The sequence below is a fragment of the Hippocampus bargibanti genome, linkage group LG16 (genome assembly GCF_051943395.1).
Source record: "Hippocampus bargibanti isolate YZ-2025 linkage group LG16, ASM5194339v1, whole genome shotgun sequence".
NCBI classification, from domain to species: domain Eukaryota; kingdom Metazoa; phylum Chordata; class Actinopteri; order Syngnathiformes; family Syngnathidae; genus Hippocampus; species Hippocampus bargibanti.
Genome location: NC_142749.1, coordinates 14,456,687 through 14,478,857, shown reverse-complemented (window position 1 = coordinate 14,478,857; position 22,171 = coordinate 14,456,687). Strand labels below are relative to the sequence as shown.

At 39.5% G+C, this 22,171-nt stretch overlaps 1 protein-coding gene across 1 annotated transcript; it reads left to right on the top strand.

Moving 5' to 3' along the window:
• The first annotated feature begins 1,116 nt into the window (after positions 1 to 1,116).
• Positions 1,117 to 21,017, top strand: mybbp1a (MYB binding protein (P160) 1a). Its single transcript, XM_089017169.1, has 27 exons — positions 1,117 to 1,360; positions 2,099 to 2,194; positions 2,308 to 2,391; positions 2,494 to 2,568; positions 2,651 to 2,758; positions 2,955 to 3,145; positions 4,773 to 4,940; positions 5,024 to 5,141; positions 6,176 to 6,465; positions 6,532 to 6,636; positions 7,540 to 7,665; positions 8,571 to 8,768; positions 9,820 to 9,928; positions 10,373 to 10,463; positions 11,880 to 12,043; positions 12,113 to 12,223; positions 12,306 to 12,449; positions 14,001 to 14,171; positions 14,256 to 14,413; positions 14,508 to 14,642; positions 15,619 to 15,706; positions 16,160 to 16,291; positions 16,481 to 16,549; positions 17,503 to 17,616; positions 18,512 to 18,613; positions 18,691 to 18,815; positions 19,682 to 21,017. Exons 1-27 carry the CDS (start codon positions 1,196 to 1,198, stop codon positions 20,046 to 20,048), a joined length of 3,804 nt encoding a protein of 1,267 aa, XP_088873295.1. The 5' UTR covers positions 1,117 to 1,195; the 3' UTR covers positions 20,049 to 21,017.
• Positions 21,018 to 22,171: the final 1,154 nt, after the last annotated feature.

Genomic DNA, 22,171 nt, shown 5'->3' with positions numbered 1-22,171 from the left:
CTTGGTCAGGGGCGTTCCCTCCGTGACGTCACGTCAGGCATCGTCATCAACTTGAAAACAAGACTTCCTGAATATTCAGTCTTAAACCGTAAAATATAGCTATATGCGATGGAATCTTTGGAAAATACGCTCAGTAGAAGTCATTTGAAGTGATGTTACAAATTATGGACACAACTTGTCCGCAGGCGTCGGTTGTCCTTTAATTAAAAACATATTTTTAAGCCGAACTGTACATTTGGTGTGCAGTTTTCCTTCTGATTTGACGAAAATACTGTAATTCAAGTTGGAAAGTTCTTAGAACTTTTTGTATTCAGTCTCACTAATCTTGGATCATCATCAGATACTTCAAACTGGCTTATAAGAGAAAATGAGGTGAAAAATAAAAAAATTAAGAAGAAAAAAAACATTGGGACATTAAAAAAAAGAAAACAAAACATCCATACTGAATTACAGTTAACATGGTGAGCATAGACCCTTATCAAACTTGATTCCTAATCTTTAAATTGGTCAGTTAATGGACTTAAAAGTAACTGGCACGATAAACAACTTTGTGATGCAGTATTCAGTCAAAAATAAGCATGAAACTCTGCCCCAAATCGCACAAATTGGTGAGTAAAATTCACTAATGCCACAAAAGGTGGTTGTCCAAACCGTACTTCGCGGAATTTTGTCAATCGCGAGTGTTCCTGGGCTCCATTTACCGCGAAAAACGAGGGATTACTCTACTGTATACTGTATTCAAATTATTGTTTTCCTTGCTGGAAAAATAAAAGAAAAATACATTATGTCACTGTTTATATTCATAAATAGGACTAAGATACTTTCTTAAATGAAGCAAATGCAGCCACCTGTAAAAAATATATACGTACAGTATATCGTGAAATTGCTCGTGTTTCTCAAGACTATTTAGGAAGAATTTTCTCAGCACTAAAAGTCCAGTTGATTTAACTAATATATATTATATTATTTAAAAAAAATAGATGAATAGCCAAGAAAATAGTGAGATATATATATTCCGTGCGTTATTTACGATTGCTAATTGTTAATTGAAAGCGTCTCTTACTGTGCTCTTTGTTAATAAAGTTGTACCATTCAAATGTGACCCGGAAGTAGTTGCTTCACAGGAAAAAAAAGACGTAACCACGTTTTTTTCCTCACTGTGTTTTCTGCACGTTACTGTGAGATATCCGTGGACATGGTGGTACTCCAGGAGAAAACGGCCGAACAGGTCCGGCCAACCAGCGTCCTCCAACAGAACCGAGTCTTCCTTGACTTTTTCTGGGACTTGGCTAACAAAGACGCGGAAATTCGGCTTACCGCCTTGGAAAATCTTCTGAAATATCTGAAAGACAATAACCAGGTAACAACACGTGCCCTCCTAGACTTTAAAATCACACATATTTCAGTATACAACATTATATTATCTCATTAATTGTTATGAGTAACGCTTCATTTTTACAACAGCATCTAAATTCCTGATTTTTTTTTTTTTTTTATTCGCACGAAATATTCTGAACACCGCGGAACGACCCTCGAACTCAAACCGTAGCATCACTGATATACTGTCGTTCACGGGTTATTGATATACTATATGTATATTTTTCCCCTTGTGTATAATAACATCTAGATCATTTACACGCGTTTTTTAATACATTTCGTTTAGAAGCGCCTTTCAAAACTCTCAAGGACACTTTACTGGGTCACATGTTACGTTTTTTAAGTAAATTTTATCTGAAAGAATTATCGTTATTTTTATACATAATCATTTAATAATAATAATAATACAATTTCCTGTATATGATAGCTGTCCATGTTAAGCACTTTGTTACAGCTTCAACTGTTAAAGCTCTATCAAGAATCAAGATGTATTGTATTGTAATCAAAACGAGGCTTCAGTACTGTTACTCTATTTTGCAACAAATATTACTCAAAACTAAATTGTAACCAAGACCCTGCCTGATAAATTACAAATGAAAAAGAACGTTTAACCAAAGTGATAAAATTAATATTATTTTATATGAGTTTAAAATCTTAAATTGAAACGTAATTTGATGAAAATGTAAAGAATAATTTATGTCATGCATCATGTGATCTACAGGCGGATGAGATGACGTACACAGTCAAGAGGTTGGTGGACGGACTTGCTCACACGCGGCCGGCGGCGAGGCCCGGGTTCAGCCTGGCTCTGGGTCAAGTGGGTGAACATTCTAATGCACCCCATTTTTGGGTGTACCTAAAGTTTTGAAAAGTGAATATTTATATGTACCTTAACAATCTTTATGTATTTTTGTTTTTGTTTTTTTACAGCTCCTGACCACGTTTGAGAACCTCACTCTGCAGAGTGTCTTCGAGAAAATCAAGGAGAAGCACGACATACTAAAAGCCAATAAGGTGCATGTTTATTTATTTTTTTGGTGGGGGGATGAGATAATTGTGGAAGATAAAATAATAATAATAATAATAATAAACATTTTTTTTATCCTTGTCCCACAGAAAAGTATCAGAAATGCTGCATTTGGCTGCTTGTTTGGAATCCTTGCTCTCCATCAGTCAGGCCGCCTGTTCAAAGTAAGTAATAATTCTGAATACTCAATATACGCTGCGTTCACGCTGAGCTCTTTTTTTTTTTATATATTTTGCGACCACACAGGAACCACAGGTGATGCTGGGTTGTGTGCAGCTTCTTCAAAACCTCACAGAGCAGCGACAACACCTGAATGGCCTACCCAACAAGGCCATGATGGACATCCTCGCTGAGGTAACAACAACATTCACAAGAAAGCATTTTTTTTCCCTTCGGATTGTTATTTTTAGCATAAAGCTAAAAATGACATGACATTCCATTGAGCTTTTACAGCCAAAACGGACACTCCAATTTTTTTTAACAGAAAAATCGATTTTGTTTATACTCCACGGCATTATTTATCAACCCCCCTGTATTGCTGTCTCGGCAGGTTCCCGAGAACGTCTTTGAGGAGGTTCTGTTCAGTGCCTTGAAAGCTGACATGGCCTCAGCTTTCCAGACTCCTGAGCAGCTACAATTGCTCTTGGTAGCGCTGGAGCGCTTCCCGCAGACTCTCCGACCCAAGAAATTAAAGAAGCTAGTGGGCTCTTCCAAGATCATTAACGATGACAACATCGGAAAGTAAGAAGTGCAAAATATTCAACTTTTAATGTGGCGATATAGTACCAAGGAACTGCATTGGAATGAATTGAGGAGCTTCGTTTAAGCCAAAGCAATAATTTGCTACCGTCTCTTGTTCCTTGAATCCCTGTAAGTCCTGACCCGTCAAAGAATAGCCAGAAAATTCTGATTTTTGGGATCTGAGATGTTAATTAACTTTGATATCGAAAGCCACAAAAACATTTTGCGCCATCATATTGTTTATGAAATATTTTTTTTATCATATTTGATACAATGGGCGCTTTGTGCAACTTTTTTTGAATGTGACATTTCAGTGATTCATTCGATGAATTAAGTCATCAAAATAGTGTGTTTGTATTTTAGTCAGCATGATGTAGATTACAGACAGTTCCCTACTTAGGAACGTTCAATTTACGAACAACGGTACATAAGAACATTTTTGTCATAACATATGTAGTATTCTCTTCAGTTGTACATGTAGATATCTTTATTGATCATATATTTGATTAAATCTTTATTTTTCAGGCCAAACCAATACAAGTTACTTCCACAAGCCGTAAGCATTATATAAATCTTAAACATACTTATTTAACCCATTGCACATACATTCCATACAAAATATAGCACTGAAGCAACCTATGAACAAATTCACCTTACGAACGACCATTCAAAACGTTTTTTGTTCGTAAGTTGGGGAGCGTCTGTACATACGAAATGACAGTTTAGGGGGGAATCTTATTTTAAACCCGGAGTATCAAGTTTGATACAGACATTTTCAGCTCATGTATTTTGTTTTTCTACTGTCATTCCTTTCATCACTTTGCTGCTGTGAAATGTAAATTTCTCCACTGTGAGACTAATAAAGGCAAATCCAATCCAATCCATTTTAACACGATATAATTACAATATAAAGAATGAGTTACTTAATAAATATACTTTCTTTCAATGAAGAAAACACTTATCTTTAAAAATGACTTAGTATTTTGACCGTATCTTCCCAAAAATTAGCAATTATTTCACCATAAAAAATCCAGAACCTGATACACTCAGGGCAACCATCTTGGAAGTCACCAAAACAAATCATTTCTTGTAGAGCACAGGTGTCAAAGTCAAGGCCCGCGGGCTAAATCCGGCCTGCCACATCATTTTTTTCGGCCCGCGAAAGCAAATCAAACTTGTTAAATTCCATGATGATTGCTAAAATCTGAGCCAAAATTTCATATTTTTGGATGTCAACCACAATAAAAGTCATTATTCTTGACTTCAGATTTGAAAACGAGTTATTTATTAATTTGCTGTGTGCTCTATATATAATATTTGAAGGGATTTAAACATTCTAATGTGTTCCCCAAATTCATAACGGCCCTCGAGAGGAAACCATAACTACAATGTGGCCCGCGGCAAAAATGACTTTGACACTCCTGTTGTAGAGTCATGATCATGCACTAGAGAGCGGAATAAATGTATCAGATGACATACAAAGGTTTTTTTTAATGAAAAAAAAATCATTTTATTGGTGAGGTAGCGGTCTCAGAAACCCACGTATCAAATATGATACAAATGGCATTATAGGGTTAAGTGTGTTGAGGAATTTCATTCAGACGAGTGCCCTTGATCTCTCTCATAGGCTGACGCAGCTACTCAAGAAGGCGGCCCATTCGGTGAAAAAGGATTGTGTGCTACCGACGTTAGCTTTTGACCTCCTGAAGCTTTCGCTGAGGGAAGACAGCTTCCAGCTCTTCTGGAACAAAGCCATTGTGGAAGGAATGTTAAAGGAGCAATGGGGACCAACACAGTGCGTTACTCCAACTCAAGCATTTAGGGATATTTCATTGTAATTCATATTGAAATTACCTACTTATGCGTTTGTTTGTGTAGCTTCGTGAGTTTCCGAATGTTGGGCAGCGCTTTGCCGCTTTTGTCCTTGTCCCAACTAAAAGAGGTTCTATCCGGGGAGGTGATGAAGTACTACGGAAGTCATGTGGTTTCTGCTCAGGTTAGTCTGCGTTCCCTATTCGCGTGACGACTGCAACATGGCCTTCACGTTGGCCGTTTTCTGTGATGAGATGCATTGAAAACACAAATCCTCCATGTTTCATGACGAAAAAGTGGAATGATCTTGCATAGACAACAATGTTTGGATTTTTTATTTTGTTATGTTATTTAAAGGACAACCGACGTCACTTTTTTGTTTCTTAACTGACTTCAAAAAAACATTTTATAGCATCTAAAATACACAAAACACACAGTATGATATTTTTATTCAAATGCAAAGTGTCCAAAATCTGCAAAAAAAAATTGAGCTGCAAATTGGGCATTTTCACAAAGTCCCGCCCCCAGTTCGTGACGTCACGCCAAGACGTCTTGCATTGCTGGAGAATAAAAACAATGGTTTCAGATTCGGAGAAGATGCTTTCTTGTTACACCTCCAGTTATGAAATGATTCAAATAGTTCTGAAGAGCAAAGCATACATGTTTGCAATCGATTAAAGAATTTATTTGTGCCATTTTGAGGCAACATTGGGGAGAAACGAATCACCAGAAAAGAGGCACAAAATGGCCACCTCCGTTTCCACAGGCTGATAAATTCCTTATATGGACCTTGACACCCTCTTCTGGTGGCTTTTGGGTGCAACACAAGGTCCCCAGACCAAACAAGTACAGCAAAATACATTGACGTGATGGAAGGAACGCTACAATGGGTCTTTTTTTCGGTCAGGGGCGTTCCTTGCGTGACATCACGTATGGACTCGTCACCAACTCAAAAACAAGACTTCCTGAATATTCAGCGCAAGTCTTAAAACGTAAAATATAGCTATATGCGGTGGAATCTTTTTAAAATACGCTCAGTAGAAGTCATTTGAAGCCATTTTACAAATTATGGACACAACTTGGAGACGTCGGTTATCCTTTAAAGGACAATTATTATTATTAGTAGTATTATTATTATTATTATTATAAGCGACTGTATTCAGTGATGTTTTAACACAAACGCGCTACATTTACACACTATTCACTATCTTTTTCCAGAAACAAGAACGTTTCAAAATGGCACCCGAGATGGAAAACTACGTATCGAACTTCATGGAGGGCTGCGAGGATGCGGAAAAACAGTTGGCGGTGATGGTGGGCTTCTCTTCGCTTGTCCATCAAGGCTATCCAGTAGTGCCGTCCGTGTCGCGCACGGTGCAGCACATGCAGCCGGAGGCTTTGCGGAATTACGTGGCGTGGCTCAGGAGCACCTTCCGTCAACCCCGCGTGGATCAATTACTCAACTTTACCTCGCGCAAGCAGACGGAGCAACCGGAGAACTCTGAACAGTGAGTCCTCGGGAACCCTCGCGAAACCCGGAAATCAGAGTGACACTCGCTTTTTATCCTCTTTAGGGGTGCTGTGTTTCGTTTGAGGAAGTGGATCGTGGCCAGACTGGCCTCCATCGTGGACAACAACCAGGTGAAGAAAGATGAGGAGCTCATTTTGGAGATTGCCAAGTAAGTTTCGATTGGAGGAGCAAAAGTACTCGCATATTAAAGTACAAGTACAGTGATACCTTGGCTTACGAACTGAATTGGTTCCAAGACAGAGTGTGTAAGGCGAAAAGTGTGTATCCCAAAAAATAATTTCCCATGGGAAACCATTAAAATCAGAATAAGCTGTTCCCAGGTCCCCATACTACTTTCTAATTTTCTAAGCCTTAAAACTACACAAAATATACCTTATTTTATTTAAAATAAATGTGCTACAGTATTATAATTAAAGAAATAAACTACTATATAATAAAGTCGTTTTATTTACCTTTGTGATGGTCGTTGATGGCTTGATGGAATGGAGTGTCCGGTTTCATCAGCATTAAACACTTGATGAGGAACGTAGCCTTCTTTTTCACCATCTTGAGGAATGATCCCTTGTAGGTGCTTTCTCTGCGATCATTTTACCTTGTTCCTCATCAATTGTGTTCTGTTTAGTTGGGATGATAGCTTTTTGCATCAAGTGTACAGATGGCTTGTGCGGGTTATTTGTGGAGCCTGATTGATGGGATATTTTAACCTTGCAGTCTACACTTTGCTTTTGAACTATCAAAGTTGAAACGAGTCCAAATTTCACTGTTGTCTATCCATTTTGTCACCCTCTCTCTTTCGTCTGCCTGTCTCTTTAATGTTTAAACCACCTCCCCTCACTGCTGCGTTCTTGACCAATCACGTGGCAATCGCGAACGACAACACATCACTCATTGTGGCGCTCCGTGTGTATCCTGAAAAATCGTTCGTATGCCAAGGTTTCATAAATGTAACGTTCGTAAACCGAAAAGTTCGTAAGCCAAGGGGTTCGTAAACAGAGGTATCACTGTATATACACATTTCCACCAGTGATAATGTAATTTACGATTCTTCCAGATTTGTCTTTTTCCACACCTTCTTCAAAACCAAGACGGCCTGCATCGATATTCCGGAAACTGAAGAGAAGCTCCTCGTCCCGCTGGATGCGAATACCAAATCAGTGATGGTCACTTCCTTTTTTGGGTTCGTGCTCATCTTTGGTTCTTTTACACTATGGCATTATTTGGGTAAACATTCTTCCAATACACCTATTTTACGTTTGATGGCAGTACACATGGTGACGATGTGATAAAATACATATGCCGTGCACAGTAGATGAACTCATTCACTGCCAGATGATGTGCGAAAAATGTGTCCACTCCAGTGCCAGGGTTTTTGTCATTTTTTTTTACACTCAAATTGCGGACCCACAGAATATTGAGTTTTAGGACGGCATAATAATTATAATACATTTTTTTATTTCTAAGCGCCTTTCAAAACTCACTTTACAGTTCATTCAGCGTAAGAAACTTTCTTTCATCAGAAAAAAAGAGTTAATTCCTAAGTTATATGGGTCTGGAGTTATTGAAATGAGGGCGACTGTATAAAACACAATACAATACATAAATATTGATTTTTATAGCACTTTAACAACAGCTGAAGCTGAAACAATGGACAAAAGGCAAATGCTGCCCCATTATGGAAGGGAAAAAACATTGCTAGAGGTCTGACCAGTGCTTTATCAGCCTTATCAGAATAAATTTGGCAATGGCAGCAAATGAATGAATGTGTTACAACAACAAGAGATGTCACAATAATTGCGAAGACAACAAAAAAAGTTTTATCATCGAAAAGAGATGCTCCAGATAAAAAAAAAAAATACTTTTGGCGAAATTAAATTCCTCAACTCACTTCAACATAGTTCACGGGTACTACTTATTGCATTTGTCTGAATGGCTCTCCTCAGTTGACTTCAACACAGTGGCTGAATTAAATGACTCAACTCACTTTGGCATAGTTCACGAGTACTACTTAACACTTATGTCTGAATGGCTCTCCTCTTCACCACATAATTTCCATACCTTCACTACAATTTGTCCTTCAACCAGACTCCTGCTCTCCATGTATAACTTGCCCCTTGCCGATGAGGCGCCAAGAGTGACCCAGAAGCGCACCGTCACCACCATGTCTGACCGCTCCTTGAGGCTCTACCGCCTGGTCCAGTACGCCCAAGAACTGCTCAACCAACCCACGTTTGTGCATCCCGTCCGTCCCTTCAGTAAAGAACAGAGACAAGCATGGGACAGGTCAGACCACATGTTTTGTTTTTTGTTTTTTTTAATATCCAATAATAACACTTAAATTTAAAGGACAACCGACACCATTTTTTTTTTTGTTTCGTAACTGACATCAGAAAAACGTTTTATAGCATCTAAAATACCCAAAACACGCAGGCTGATATTTTTAGTCAAATGCAAAACACCATTAAAAATGAGTTAGTGTCCCAAAGCTACTTCAAAATGACCCCGGAAATTGCAAGTTTCAGAAGGTCCCGCCCCCTTGTTCGTGACGTCACGCCAGGACGTCTTCGCCTTGGTCTAGAATCAAAACAATGGCTTCAGATTCAAAGAAGATGCTTTCTTGTTACTCATCCAGTTTGCAATCGATTAAAGGAGTCCTCCCATATCAATTCGAGCATGTACATGACAGCATGTAGTGTCCCAAAAAATGCACAAGATGGCGCACAAGCTCCGTTGGCTGATTTGTCTGCTGGGAATTTGTGTCAACTAATATCAAATAGTAGTCTTGGTGCAACACACACTGATTCACTGTCGCGTTATTTATGTTTTCCTTCTAATTTCGCGATCAACACATTGTTTTCAGATGAAAAAAGTACCCAAAATGCAATGTTTGTCGCTTTCTCGGTCAGCGGAGTTCCCTCCGTGACGTCACATCAGGCATCGTCACCAACTCGAAAACAAGACTTCCTGAATATTCAGCGTGAGTCTTAAAACATAAAATATAGCTATATGCGGTGGGATCTTTGTAAAATGCGCTCAGTAGAAGTCATTTGAAGTGATTTTACAAATTATGGACGCAACTTGTTCGGGGGTGTCGGTTGTCCTTTAACACTTGAGTCATTGTCAGAATTAGAATTGTGTTTTTTGGCCAAATGTGTAGAACACACAAGGAATTTGTCTCCGGTATAACATGCACTGGTATCATCCTAAAAAAAAGACATGACAAATAAATATGGAGGATACTAATAAAGTAGCTGGAAAAGGTGGTGGGCAGGGTGCGAAGGGTCTAGTCCGAATGTGAGTTGATCGTGATCTTTTTATGTCTGTTTTCTCTCAGCATGTTAGAATCGGTGGCAAAGCTGAGGAAAAAAGCCAAGAAAGGTCACTCGGCGGAGAACAGCTCCTACCAGCAGCTCTTTCTTTTGGTCGGCATGCACCTCTTCAAGGTAACAGTTGACCAAGGCAACTGTGCAACCACGTTTGACTTTTTATTTTTATTTTTTATTCTTTTTGCTTTCATTTTTAAGTGTGTTTACCCACCTCTATTATCAAGTTGCCACATTACATTGGTTCGGAAGCACTGTTCACTCATTCGCTGCCATTCCCGAATTTATTCTGGTCAAACCTCTGGCAATGTTGTTCCCTTCCACGAGGGGGCACCTTTTATCTACATTAGCGCTTTGTTCCAGCGTCAGTTGTTAAAGCGCTATATAAATCAATATGTATTCTATTGTATTTTGTACAGCCGCCCATTTCAAGATTAGATAATTGAATGTTTATGTCGTCCTAAAACTCAATATTCTGTGGGTCCTGCAATTTGAGTGAAAAACCCTGCACATCATCTGGCAGTGAATAAGTTAAAAATGACAAATTTATTATATTTGGTAAAGGATCCAGAGGAGCTTCTGGACGTCATGAATGACCTGCAGAGATGCGTTGACAAAGCGCAGGAGAAGAAAGCCATGAAGAAGGAAAAGAAAGGTAAGCAAATTCACAAAATAACTCAATTACAACTACAGACGCTTCCCTACTTACGAACATTCGAGTTACGAACAATGGTACATACGTACATTTTTGTAGTAACATATGTAGTTTTCTCTCCAGTTGTATATGTACATGTCTTTATAGAGCAATGAAATTATGAAATGTTTATTTGTCAATACAAACCAATACAGGCTACTTATACAAGCCTTAAACATACTTATATAAACCTTAAACATACTTATATAAGCCTTAAACATGTGTTCCATACAAAATATAGCACTGAAGCAACTTACAAACGAATTCACCTTCCGAACGACCGTTTGTAACATACCTCTTTCGTAAGTAGAGGAGCGTCTACAATCTCTTACAGGGAATTCAAAACCAACTGTAAGTGAAAGATACAAGTTTTGCTGTGAAATTAATTTGTCAAGCGTCAAAACTAATTACAATATACAATACTGAACAATAAAAACGACTGCATTCTGAAAATTACATTGATTTGAAACACAAAAAAAGATTACAGTAAAAACATCCAAGTAAAAATGAACACGCTATTAGCTAGCTACAGTAAAAGCACTGTCTGAATTTCCGCTTTTTTATTCATATTTTATTTATATAAAATATATTTTATTTATATAAAATATAATATTTTGTTTATATAAAATATAATATTTTGTTTATATATATATATATATTTCATTTCGTACGTTTGTAGGCTGGCTGGCTTGCTATCTAGCTGGCTCGCTATCAGCTATATATTGGCTTGCTAGCTAGCTTTCTATCTGTCTTACTATTCTATGCTATAGTATACCATAATATACTAATAAAGGCAAATCCAATCCAATATAGTATACTATTCTACTATGCTAGCTAGCTAGCTATGTAACTTGTCCTGTGACCTTGAGGGTTTTGAAATACGCTTATAAATAATCGTTAAGTGGCCTCACCGCAAATCCGCTAGCTATCTTGCTAGCTTTCTATCTATTTGAGTTACTTCCGGATTGAGTGAACGCTGGCACGCGTGGCTGCCGCTGCTCACCCACAGAAAAACTGATCCTGTGACTGTAAAGTGACCTTGAGAGTTTTGAAAGGCACTTAAAAATGAAATGTATTATTATTGTAAAAAAAATCCAAGTAAAAAAGCTATTAGTACACAGTAAAAACATCCAAGTAAACACTAACACGCTATTAGCTAGCTAGCTAGCTAGCTTTCTATCTGTTTAAGTTACTTCTCTAAAGTGAAGTTTTGATAGGCGTTATAAATGAAATGTATTATTATTATGACAAAGTAATATCAAATTCACTACAGTAAAAACATACTTTCAACAAAAGAAAATAGTATGTATGAATAATTGGCCATAATATCACACCAAAATATATTTTTATATTTTTTTTCTGGTGATTTTGACACAGCTAGCAAACAGGAGGAGACCGAACCCATTTGGGTGGAGGTCATGGTGGACATCTTGTTGTCCCTCCTGACTCAGCAAAGCCGACATATCAGGCATGTGTGCAAGACCGTCTTCGCCTCCATCTGCCCCCACGTCAACGCCGCCGCCCTCGGCGCCATTATGGATGTAAGCCACAGCCCGCTTGTACTCGATTGTGTGTCGGGGGCGACTTCACTCAAGATGTTTATTTTGCAGGTACTCGATCCGGATAATGACGGCGACGAGGACGGCCGCCTGCTCGTTGTTGACGACGCCAAGAAAAAGAAACCGCTGAAGGATAAGGAGGAGGATGATGATGTTGAGATGGTATGTCATCATTTCTCTACCTTTCTGTCTTTTTCCCTTTTTCCTTATTTTCATTATTTTTCTCGTTTTTGTTCCTAAACAGGAAGATGACTCAGACGAGTCTGACAATGACTCTGACGATGATGACTCTGACGATGATGACAATGACGAAACCATGGAGGATGCGGAGGTGGACCAAAATTTCAAACTGGAGCTGATGAAGGTCCTCCAGCAGAAGAACACTCCGGTGAGGCTTTGTGAAAATAACTCGACGCGGACAAAATGTCAAACGACCGTATTTTCCGGTGTATAAGGCGCACCCAAAAGCCTTCGTTTTCTTGAAAAGGAGACCCTGCGCCTTATACGCAGGTGCGCCTTGTATCTGAAATACCTTATTTTCAAGTGTATAAGGCGCACCGGAGGAGAAGGCGCGCCGACAACGAATGGTGTATTTTCAAATGTTTTGTCATATATAAGGCACACAGGACTATAAGATGCAGGGTCATCTTATGAAGAAAATCACGGCTTCTTGGGTGCACCTTATACCCTGGAAAATACGGTAATATTGAGCCACAACAGGTCCCGCAACTACTGTCAACAGCCACCGACTCCCCGCCTGTTGAAGACTTAGTGCGTAACCCCCACCTCATTCATTGAAGGTGCGCCTTATAGTCCAGTGCGCCTTATATATAAAAAAAGTTAGAAGATACACCATTCATTTGGGGTGTGCCTTATAGTCCGGTGCGCCTTGTGTATGGAAAACATAAGGAAATACACCATTTATCGGGGTGCGCCTTGTTGTCCGGTGCGCCTTATATATTAAAAAGGGTTAGAAAATACACCATTCATTGGGGGTGCTCCCTATAGTCTGGTGCGCCTTATATATGGACACAGTTTGAAAATACACCATTCATTTGGGGTGCTCCCTATAGTCTGGTGCGCATTATAGTCCGGTGTGCCTTATATATGGACACAGTTTGAAAATACACCATTCATTTGGGGTGTGCCTTATAGTCTGGTGCGCCTTTGTATATGGAAAAGGTTAGAAAATACACCATTCATTTGGGGTGCGCTTTATAGTTTGGTGCGCCTTATCTAAAAAAATAAGTTAGAAAATACACCATTCATTGGGGGTGCGCCTTATACACCTAAGCGCCTTATTGTCTGGTGCGCCTTATATATAAAAAAAAGTTAGAAAATACACCATTCATTTTGGGTGTGCCTTATAGTCCGGTGCGCCTTGTATATGGAAAACGTAAGGAAATACACCATTTATCGGGGTGCGCCTTGTTGTCCGGTGCGCCTTATATATTAAAAAGGGTTCGAAAATACGCCATTCATTGGGGGTGCTCCCTATAGTCTGGTGCGCCTTATATATGGACACAGTTTGAAAATACACCATTCATTTGGGGTGTGCCTTATAGTCTGGTGTGCCTTATATATGGAAAAGGTTAGAAAATACACCATTCATTTGGGGTGCGCTTTATAGTCCGGTGCGCCTTATCTAAAAAAATAAGTTAGAAAATACACCATTCATTGGGGGTGCGCCTTATACACCTAAGCGCCTTATTGTCTGGTGCGCCTTATATATAAAAACAAGTTAGAAAATACACCATTCATTGGGGGTACGCCTTATAGTACGGTGCGCCTTGTATATAAAAAAAACTAGAAAATACACCATTCATTGGGGGTGCGCCTGATACACCTATGCGCCTTATACACCGGAAAATACGGTATTTAAAAAAATATGTTCTTTTAAAGTGAAACCTGTGATCCTAACATCATCGTGCTTTACCAGGCCACAGAGGAGGATAGCAGCGATGACGACCTGGATGATGAGGCCATGATGGAGCTGGACAAGAGCCTTTCGGTGCTCTTCCATGAACAGAAGAAGAAGATCCAAGCCAAGAAGGACAGCAAGGCAGAAATTCAGAAAAAGAAGACATTGATGTGCGATTACAAAATCAAGGTAGGTTTAAGCATAGCTTCCATCTTTGTCAGAATTGACTTTTGTTTTGTTTTAATTGTCTTTTTTTTCTTATTAATTTTGTAGGTTTTAGACCTGGTGGAGGTTTTTGTGGCCCGTCAGGCTGGCAGTCCTCTTGTCCTGGGCCTTTTGGAGCCTCTCCTGTACGTGATCGAGCAAGTGATGAGGTCAGGAAATGAGCACCAGGTGCAGGACTTCCTACGCAAGGCGGCGGACATTTTCAAGTAATTCACGTCGTCTGCCCTCGGAGTTAGCGATGATGACAAAACCCACTCTTAATTTGTTTTGTTTTCCGTCTGTGTTCTTTCTGTTTTGTAGGAACCAGCTATGCAGATCCAAAGTCTACTGCAAGGCTACGGAAGACCGACAGGAGGAGCTTCACAACCTCCTTGACAAGCTGATGACAAAAGCGCAGAAGTTGCCCGATTCCTCTTTGTGCCTCTACTATTTTAGGTAATCATAATAATGATGAAAATAATTATCAAATTCAATGACTTTACAGTTGAGTGACACCCATGACTTGGTGAATTGGTGATTGAGGTCCAACCTTCTTCAAAATGGCTGCTTCAAATCAAAATGGCCGACTTCTTAATTTTCTATATTATATATATATTTATATATATATATATATATATATTATAAGCGCCTTTCAAAGCTCTCAGGGACACTTTGCAATCAAAAGGATATAAATAAAATCACAGATATAATTAAGAACAAGAGATAAAACTATATAGTAATACCGTACAATAGCTATCTGACTGGTTGGCTAGCTAGCTATCTAGCTGGCTAGCTATTAGCTCTATTGGCTTGCTAGCTAGCTTTCTATCTATTTGTGTTCTTTATTTTTGTGTAAATCATTGTCTCTGTCTCTCTGTAAATCATTCTCTGTCTCTCTATCGCTAGCCAGCTAGCTAACCATATAATAAGCTGGCTTTCTCACTAGCTAGCACAACACTATGGCTCAAAAGCTAAAAGCTAGCTGGGTCATGCTTCTCTGTCTCTCTCTAAATTATTCTCTCTGTCTCTTTCTCGCCAGCCAGCTCGCTAACCATACAATAATCTGGCTTGCTAACTGGCTAGCACAGTGCTATGGATCAAAAACTAAAAGCGGGCTAGATCACATTTCTGTCTCACACTTTGTCTCTATCTAGCCAGCTCGCTAGCCATATACAAATCTGGCTTTCTCATCAGCTAGCACACCACTCTTTCTATCTAACTTTCTATCTATTTGAGTTACTTCCGGTTTGAGTGAACGCTGCCACGTGTGGCTGCCGCTGCTCACCCACAGAAAAAAACTTTTCCTGTGACTGTGAAGTGACCTTGAAAGTTTTGAAAGGCGCTTATAAATGAAATGTATGATTATTAATAATAAGTAAGTACGGTAATTGATAACTGGTGTTTCTGTTTTTTTTTTTTTTCCTAACCTCAGTGCTGCCCTGTACATTGTCAAAGTGTTGCGAGGACCCCCGGCTGCCGAAAGCACAGACGGGGTGAGCGAGTCCAAAGCTGTTGCAGACGTACGTAATTTTTTCTTTCTAAAATTGAAGCCACCCTTTCGAATCTTTATGCCTTAACTCATTCACTACCATTCACGAATGTATTCGGGAATTGAAAATATGACGTAGAGCGCCATTCCCGAATTTGTTCTGGTTTTGTTTTTTCATACTTGGGTGCTGATAAAGCGCTGGTCATGGCCTCTGGATTTTTTTTTTCTTTTCCACAAGGGGGCAGCGTTTCCCCTTTTCCATGTTAGCGCTTAGTTACAATTTCAGCGGTTGTTAAAGCGCTATATAAAGCAATATGTATGTATCGCATTGTATTTTCGATAGCCGACTTCATTTCAAACTCATATAACTCCAGACCCATATAATTTAGTCTGTGTGTGTGTGTGTGTGTGTGTGTGTGTGTGTGTGTGTGTGTGTGTGTGTGTGTGTGTGTGTGTGTGTGTGTGTGTGTGTGTGTGTATGCAGTTGCGGTTCATGGGCAACGTGGACGTCAAGCGAGTAGCCGGCATCTTTCGGGAAGCGCTCTGCTTCTTCATGAGTCACAGGAAGAGCCCGCTGACCACCCAGATGTTCACCGACATGTTCACCAGATATCCAGTGAGTGATTGCGGAGCAACAGATGGTTTGTCAGATGGCTGCGCTAATTAATACAACCCGTATGTGTGCGTGTGTGTGTGTGTGTGTGTGTGTGTGTGTGTGTGTGTGTGTGTGTGTGTGTGTGTGTGTGTGTGTGTGTGTGTGTGTGTGTGTGTGTGTGTGTGTGTGTGTGTGTGTGTGCGCGCACAGGTTTTGTGTGTTAAATTACTTGACAGTGCAGTGGAGTACATCACATCGGGCGTCAGAGAGCACCAAAAGGTAATTTTGCTTGCTCAATAGATTTGTCATTTTGCTGAAATTTTATATAATGTCAGCATATTTTTAAATTTTTGTTTATGGAATGTGAGAGGAAACTGGGTTACCCGGAGAAAACCCACATTGGCTCAGGGAGAACATGTAAACCTCACACAGATAGTCCAAAGGCCAGAATCGAACCTTGCAACTTTGCACTGTGAGGCGGACATGCTAACCGATCATCCACTACGCCTATAGTTTTTCCATGAAATCGGAATTGAGAGCAGAGGTTTTCAAAACAGTACATACATGCATAATAAACATGACATACGTGTTCATGCACGTATGAAAGGAAAATATACATTAACTCATTCACTGCCAGACGATGTGCAACAAAATGTGTCCTCTCCAGTGCCAGGGTGTTTATCATTTTCACTCAAATTGCAGGACCCACAGAATATTGAGTTTTAGGATTACATAAAAATTCAATTCAGCTTAAGAAACCCAAGATTCTCTTCTTTCATCAGGAAAAAAATTCATTCCTAAGTGATACGGGTCTGGAGTTATCTGAGCTTGAAACGGGGGCTGCTTGGTTTTATATAGCGCTTTAACAACAACTGAAGCTCGAACAAAGCGCTAACATGAAAAAAAGGGGGAAATGATGCCCCCTTGTGGAAGGGAAAAATCATTGCCAGAGGCCATGATCAGTGCTTTATCGGCACCCAAGCAAGAAAAACAACCCAAAACCCAAACAAATTTCGGGTATGCCGTTCTACGTCATATTTTCAATTCCCGATTAAATTTGTGAATGGCAGTGAATGAGTTAATAAATAAATGTGATACACGTGCATATATGTTAAAATGCGACATCTTACTGAATAGTTTGCTTATAAAATGGCAGAAATAAACACGGAATATCAAGTGCGAATAGTCTGGAGATTAACAACATTGACATTGTGTGTCTTTTCGGCGCGCAGGGCCAAGCGTGTGTGTTGGTGCTGCGCGGCATGCAAAACAGGGATGTGCAGAAACTCATGAACGGTGCACGGTGGTTGAAGTTGTATAAAAAGGTGAAGGACCAGCTAGTTGAGGTGAGTCGACGTTTTTCCCCCTTCGAGTGATTTCACCCATTATTTGTCTTGTCAGTTTTACCTACGAGGCTATTTAACAGTAAAAAAAATAAGCATCTTTCCCCATCCGCATTCATAATTTACTCACTGCTCTGTGTTAAATGTGTAATGCAAATAGAAAGGTTCCCTAATGGTCTATGCCACTGATGCAGAGTGGATTAAAGGACAACCGACATCTCCAGACAAGTTGTGTCCATAATTTGTAAAATGGCTTCAAATGGCTTCTACTGAGCGTATTTTACAAAGATTCCACCGCATATAGCTATAGTTTACGTTTTAAGACTCGCGCTGAATATTCAGGAAGTCTTGTTTTTGAGTTGGTGACGAGTCCGTACGTGACGTCACTAAAGGAACGCCCCACACCGTATAAAAGACACATTGTAGCAGTCCTTCCATCACGTCAATTTATTTTGCTGTATTGTTTGGTCTGAAAACCTTGTGTTGCACCCAAAAGCCGGGGAGCCAGAAGAGGGTGTCCAAGCTCCATATAAGGAATTTATCAGCCTGTGGAAACAGAGGTGACACAGGAGGTCGCCATTTTGTGCCTCTTTTTTGGGTGATGTTGCCTCAAAATGGCACAAATAAATTCTTTAATCGATTGCAAACATGTATGCTTTCCTCTTCAGAACTATTTGAATCATATGCATAACTGGAGGTGTGACAAGAAAGTATATTCTCTGAATCAATTTTTTGCAGATTTTGGACACTAAGTCATTCTTATTGGTGTTTTTGCAAGAATAAAAATATACTGCGTGTTTTGAGTATTTTAGATGCTATAAAACGTTTTTCTGATGTCAGTTAATAAACAAAAAAGTGACGTCGGTTGTCCATTAAATCAGCGACTTTCTCTCATCAGGCTTTCAAACTAGAAGGTCAAACGTATTGCAAGGCTCTGCGGGAGAAGATAGTGAAGGCTTTGGAATTATGTTGCGCCTTGCTCAAACACATCCGCCGGCAGGTATGTCAAACCAATGTAAGATTAAAAAAAAAATGGAGGGTTAAAGGTCACAAATCCAGCATTCATGTTTGTGGTAGGAGATGCCCGTGGACCTGGAGCCACTGAAAAGCAGCCTGCAGTCCATGCCTGAATTCTTTGTCTTCAAGAAGACAGGCCAACTGGAGGACACCTACTGGGCTATCATGAGACACTTTGGAGTCATGTGAGTGCCGTGGGTGGAAAATGGTGGACATACTGTGGTATCGTTCGTAACCCCCAGATGCATTTAACTCATTCGCTGCCATTCCTGAGTTTATTCGGAAATTGAAAAGTGTCAACCAAATTTACTAAGGTTTTGGGTTTTCTTTCGGAGGGGTGCCGATTAGGCGCTGGTCAGCCCCCTGACAATGTTTTTCTGTTCCACAAGAGTGCAGCATTTCCCCTTTTTTCATGTTAGCACATTGTTCTGTATATATCAATATGTATGTATTGTATTTTCTACAGACGCCCCCATTTCAAGCTCAGATAACTCCAGGCCCATATAACTTAGGAATTTACTATTTTTTTTTCCTGATGAAAGGTTTCTTACGCTGATTTGAATGTTTATGTACGCCTAAAACTCAATATTCTGTGGGTCCTGGAATTCAATGGGAAATGACAAAAACCCTGGCACAGGAGTGGACACATTGAGTTTTGAAAGTCACTTAGAAATTAAAGGTATTATTATTATTATTATTATTTGTTATTATTATTATTATTATTATTTGCACATCGTTGGCAGTGATTGAAAATGATTCTTGATGCTTCCCCAATTAAAAAAACAAAAGCTAATAGTCTCCAAATGTCACAAGATGGCGGCCAAGCACTACTTTTCTCTAAATAGAGCTCATCAACTCAATTCAACATGGATCACCACATGATGGTGCCAAAGTGCAAACATTGAATTGATCAAAATGGAGGATTGGTGCACCGCCCCTCCATCCCATCCATTCTTCATTAACTGATCAGCTTCTCCTATCAGGTCTCGACAGACCTTCAGGTGTTGGAAAGCGTATTCCAATTCATCTTGTTTGTCTCCAACGTCCTCAGGAAGCCAAAAACGGAGAAAATAAACCCCGCCAAGGATGGTGGCCAGCTACCAGCACCGCAGCAGCCTGCCAAGAAACCAAAGGGCTTCCTGCCAGAAAGCAAAAAGAAGAAAAAACGCCCACAGCCCATCTTGGAACCCGCTGCTGCCGCCGCCGCCGCTGATGCTGCAGCCAACTTGGCCCAGAAGACGGACAAAGCCAGAGTAGGACAAGGCAAGAAGAGTAACAAAAAAACGACAAAGCGGGCATCGGACGGGGCGCTAGCGACACAAGCTACCCCGGCTAAAAAGAGCAAATTGCAAAATGATAGCAAGTTGGATAAAAAGAAGAAAAACAAACAGAAGAAAGGTAAAGAAGGGCAAGGATGAAGTTGGACTCTTAAATATAGATATTTTTTGTGCATCAAGCATCAAAATATTTTTTTTTTTTATCATGAGTGTACGGATAAGTGTGCTTATTTTTCCAATATCATCATTACATTGATACCTCGGTTTACGAACCCCTTGGCTTACGAACGTTTTGGTTTCCGAACGTTACATTTATGAAAATTTTACCCGCCTCAATGAGTGATGTGTCGTTTACAAACGAGCCCGTTTAAACATTAAAGAGACAGGCAGACGACAGTGAGAGAGTTTCAAGTTTGATAGTTCAAAGGCAGAGTGTAGACTGCAAGGTTAAAATATCCCATCAATCAGGCTCCACAAACAACCCGCACTAGCCATCTGTACACTTGATGCAAAAAGCTATCAACCCAGCTAAACAGAATTGTCATGTGCTTTGTTTTATTGTTTTTATTGTAAAGTGTCCTTGGGTGTTTTGAAAGGCGCTTGAAATAAAATGTATTATTATTATTAAAATTATCGCAGTGAAAGCACCTACACGGGATCATTCCTCAAGATGGTGAAAGAAGGTTACGTTCCTCATCAAGTGTTTAATGCTGATGAAACCGGACACTATATTCCATCAAGCCATCGACCATCACAGAGGTAAATAAAATGACTTTATTATACAGTACAGTTTATAGCTTTGATTATAATACCATAGCACATTTATTATACATAAAATAAGGTATATTTTGTGTAGTTTAAAGGCTTAGAAATTAGAAAGTAGAAAATTATGTTTTATGAGGATACTTGGCAATAAAGATGATTCTGATTCTGATCTGGAACGGATTATTCTCATTTTAATGGTTTCCTATGGGAAATTAATTTTTGGGATACACACTTTTCGCCTTACACACTCTGTCTGGGAACCAATTAAGTTTGTAAGCCAAGGTATCACTGTACTTTTATTTTCGAAACTAAACAAACACAGAACAATAAACCCTTTTTTTCCTCCTCCCGGAGATTCATCATCACGTTGCACCCACTCTTCAAACCTTTTATGTGTTATGCAACATTAATTAGATGTGTGAGATTGAGAAAACAACAACTACAAGCAGCAGTGGAAGCTGTCACAACACTATTCCTTTTATATTCGGAGCCGTTTGATGGTGGTAATCATGGACACTTCTGCATCATATAATAATCATAAAATCATACGCTTTCCTTTGAAAGACAGCAACAAAGAGAAATAGGCATTAATGTGAAGATACGTTGTCATACAGACAGAATTCAAAGAACAAATAGATCATGTCTGGAATGTTTATTTGTTTTTGACAGGGTTCGTTCCATGTTACAAAAATTAGCAAACAGCAGACACTTTTACATAATACATTTAATAATAATAATACATTTAATTTATAAGCACCTTTCAAAACTCTCAAGGTCACTTTACAGTCACAGAATAAGCTTTTCTGTGGGTGAGTAGCGGCAGCCACACGCGCTAGCGTTCACTTAACCTGGAAGTAACTCAAATAGATAGAAAGCTAGCTAAGACATACAGTAATAATACATTTCATTTATAAGCACCTTTCAAAACTCTCAAGTACACTTTTCAGTCACAGGATAAGCTTTTCTGTGGGTGAGTAGCGGATGCCAGACGCGCCAGCGTTCACTCGACCCGGAAGTAACTCAAATAGATAGAAAGCTAGCTAGCTAATAGATACAGTAATAATAATACATTTATCAGCACCTTTCAAAACTCAAGGTCACTTTACAGTCACAGGATAAGCTTTACTGTGGGTGAGTAGCAGCAGCCACATGCGTACTCAAACCGGAAGTAACTGAAATAGATAGAAAGCTATAGCTAATAGATAACAGTAATAATAATGGTTACAAACTTTTTCCTGTTGCCATGAAATTTCAAAGATGTCCTACAATATATATTAAAGCCACTATCCGAAATCTATCGGATTGTCGCCCAACACGAAAAAGTAGTCGATCCGGAAAACATCTGATGTCTTCTTATCTAAATGAAAAAATGTTACATCGCACGAAGTCGACCCAAAGTGGTGAAACGGGACTCATGGAACCTTGTGAAAAATGAACTCCGCGCGGGGTTTGACGTTGCGCCGCTTGATTCCAACAAACAAACAAACAAAAAAGGGGAT

Excerpts from the sequence above, each read along its gene's own strand:
- mybbp1a (XM_089017169.1), top strand. The coding sequence starts at position 1,196 with ATGGTGGTACTCCAGGAGAAAACGGCCGAACAGGTCCGGCCAACCAGC. Across the intron at positions 2,195-2,307 it reads TCAGCCTGGCTCTGGGTCAA|CTCCTGACCACGTTTGAGAA; the intron begins GTGGGTGAACAT and ends GTTTTTTTACAG. Across the intron at positions 6,637-7,539 it reads CTCATTTTGGAGATTGCCAA|ATTTGTCTTTTTCCACACCT; the intron begins GTAAGTTTCGAT and ends CGATTCTTCCAG.